At 33.8% G+C, this 2,532-nt stretch overlaps 1 protein-coding gene across 2 annotated transcripts in view; it reads right to left on the bottom strand.

The window, feature by feature from the left end:
• Window positions 1-564: 564 nt before the first annotated feature.
• LOC107482796 (uncharacterized) overlaps window positions 565-2,532 on the bottom strand; it is a 10,482-nt gene continuing 8,514 nt past the window's right edge. For both annotated transcript variants that reach the window (XM_016103382.3, XM_016103383.3), the window contains one exon: window positions 565-1,275. In XM_016103382.3, the coding sequence (XP_015958868.1) occupies window positions 1,053-1,275 (223 nt within the window). In that variant the 3' untranslated portion in view covers window positions 565-1,052. The remainder of the gene's footprint in view (window positions 1,276-2,532) is intronic.

Here is a 2,532-nt window from a genome sequence, read left to right as displayed (position 1 = left end):
TACTGTGTTAAATTCTTTGTTTTCAAACAAAAAACTTATAAAAATACAAAGATATTCTATTTAGTAAACAAGAAAAAGTATAAAATTTTACACTATTATATTTACTTAAATGACCTTTAAGTGGTTAATTTAAAAATTAAATATTTTTATTGCGTCAATACTCAATATATGACTAATTATTTATATAGTATATATATATTTTTTTTAAATTTACAGTATATAAAAATTAAATTGTTAAGAAAAATAAGGCCAATAAAAAAAATAGTCAATTTCGATTCTCATCTTTTCACGTATCATGTTTTTATAATTTTTATTTTGATATATTTAGTAAAAGAATACTACGTACTTAAAAGTGTATGCATTTAATATTGTTATTCTTTTAAGGACTAATATATCATGAGCATACTAACACGGGATCGTTTGAGCAGGAGATACTTCTTCTCATGTCAAGTGAACAATATCCTTTTTCATCCTAATATGCGAAAACATTTTTTTTATTTGATTGGTGTAATTAAAAAAAAAGCGTATCACAGGTTAAAGGATCTTCCTACACTCCATAGAGTGTACTACATGATTCTGCCAATCAATCATGACCATTAGAATTTTTTAATTTAAATCTTTAGGCCTCTGGATAACGTAATAACATGTCCAATAAAGTGGTATGGTACATGTGAAAACTTTCCTATACTTTATAACTTGCACCACCACAAATTGCACCAGCAAATAAAATTATTTCTTTAATAATAGTTACATTCTTATTATTTTGATGCAGAAATTGTGCTAATCACTCAGGCATGCGTGCAATTTGTGGCATTATACAAATTAATATGATACATTAGTGAATCATTTTTCTGTCTTCTTACAAGTTCCTACTTGCATATGAAGATCCAAATTTGTGCAGAGCATAGTGAACAAAATCACACTCTTTAACGTGTTGGAAACTGGAGAATTGTCAACTTGCAAACTTTTCAGTCATGGAAGTTACGTTGCTTTGACCATACTAGTCTTCAGTTCTGGTTTTCATGTTAGCACACGGGGAATCTGAACAAATGTCATAGATTCTGATTGAAAGAAACTGTCTGTTCAGGAGATTGATCTTGGTTGTTCCCTTCACTATCGGATGGTTGAGATTCGTGCTTGGCGGCAGCTTGTAGTACTCGGTTCTGAACATCTAATGATGAAGGTGATGTAGGAAGCCCTATGCGATTGGAATCTAATTTTCCGGCAGCCCATGAGACCGCTTGAGCTCCGACTCTAACAGGAGCAAGCAATAACCTACAATGGATTCAATAAGACAATGATGTCACGAGTGAAAATGCCAAGAATTGATACAGAAACTGGTATTCTTTTTAGTTGCTATTTGCTAATTGAAGTCTTATCCTTCTATATGAGAATGTTTTGTTTAAAGGTACAATTATTTTATAAGGTTCTATAATTTCACTCAATTTTAGATTAAATTCTTATAGTTTAAAAGTTTATTTTATATAAGATTTTGTAATCAAATACTGGTTGTTGTTTAAGCGTTGCTTATGGAGCCCAATAGTTTAAATTTAAAAAATTTTGTGATGAACTCCTATTAGACCAAAATTTATGTAGACAGAATTCATCATCCAGTCTAGTGACTTCATTAGAAATTTTATACAAAAGGAACCTAGCTGAAAAATATAGGGACTTGATTGGAAATGTTTAAACTACAGGGATTTGATTGAAAATTTTGTACAATATAACGACCTGATTACAAATTTTTAAACTATAGGAGCCTAAAAATATTGAATGAAAATATAGAGAACTACAAAGTAATTGAACTTATTTTTCTTCCAATTTTACTAATTTTTCCAAGTGTAAATCACATTCTAAGTATCATAGTATTCTAAACTTTATCATAGTATTCTAAACTCCGCCTATGTTACACTTGCGGTACATAGCCGGTCCCAAGCCCGGATAAAGGAGGAGGGTTGTGTTAGGTCTTCGGCAACCAACGTAAAAATATAGCTGAACCCCCCATGACATGAATCAAAGACATTATTGCGCTAAAGCTAGGTCGTTACCCGGAAGTAACGCGCCGTATGGCTCGAGTACGGTGTCAAAGCAAGAGCCGCTGCATCGGTGCCCGGATGTAGTGTTAAATGAGCAAGGGTTCTCGCGTTTTCGTGAACGGACGAGGGTAAATAAGCTAGTTCACAAAGAAAAAGGTAAAGGTCGAAGCGACAAAAGGTTGAGATTTGGGACATGGAACATAGGCACTCTAACAGGAAAGTCCATGGAGGTGGTGGATACCATGACAAGGAGGAAGATTAACATTATGTGCCTACAAGAAACGAAATGGGTTGGTGCAAAGGCTAGGGAGTTGGATTCTTCTGGTTTCAAACTTTGGTATACAGGAAAGGTGAAGAATAGGAATGAGGTTGGAATAATTGTGGATAAGCAGTGGAAGAAGGACGTAGTTGATGTCAAGAGGGTGGGAGATCGGATCATCTCTATCAAACTTGTGGTGGAGGGAGGTGCTTTTCATGTGATTAGCGCCTATGCACC

The sequence above is a fragment of the Arachis duranensis genome, chromosome 4, assembly GCF_000817695.3.
Source record: "Arachis duranensis cultivar V14167 chromosome 4, aradu.V14167.gnm2.J7QH, whole genome shotgun sequence".
NCBI classification, from domain to species: Eukaryota; Viridiplantae; Streptophyta; class Magnoliopsida; order Fabales; family Fabaceae; genus Arachis; species Arachis duranensis.
This window is presented reverse-complemented; position numbering and strand designations above follow the sequence as displayed.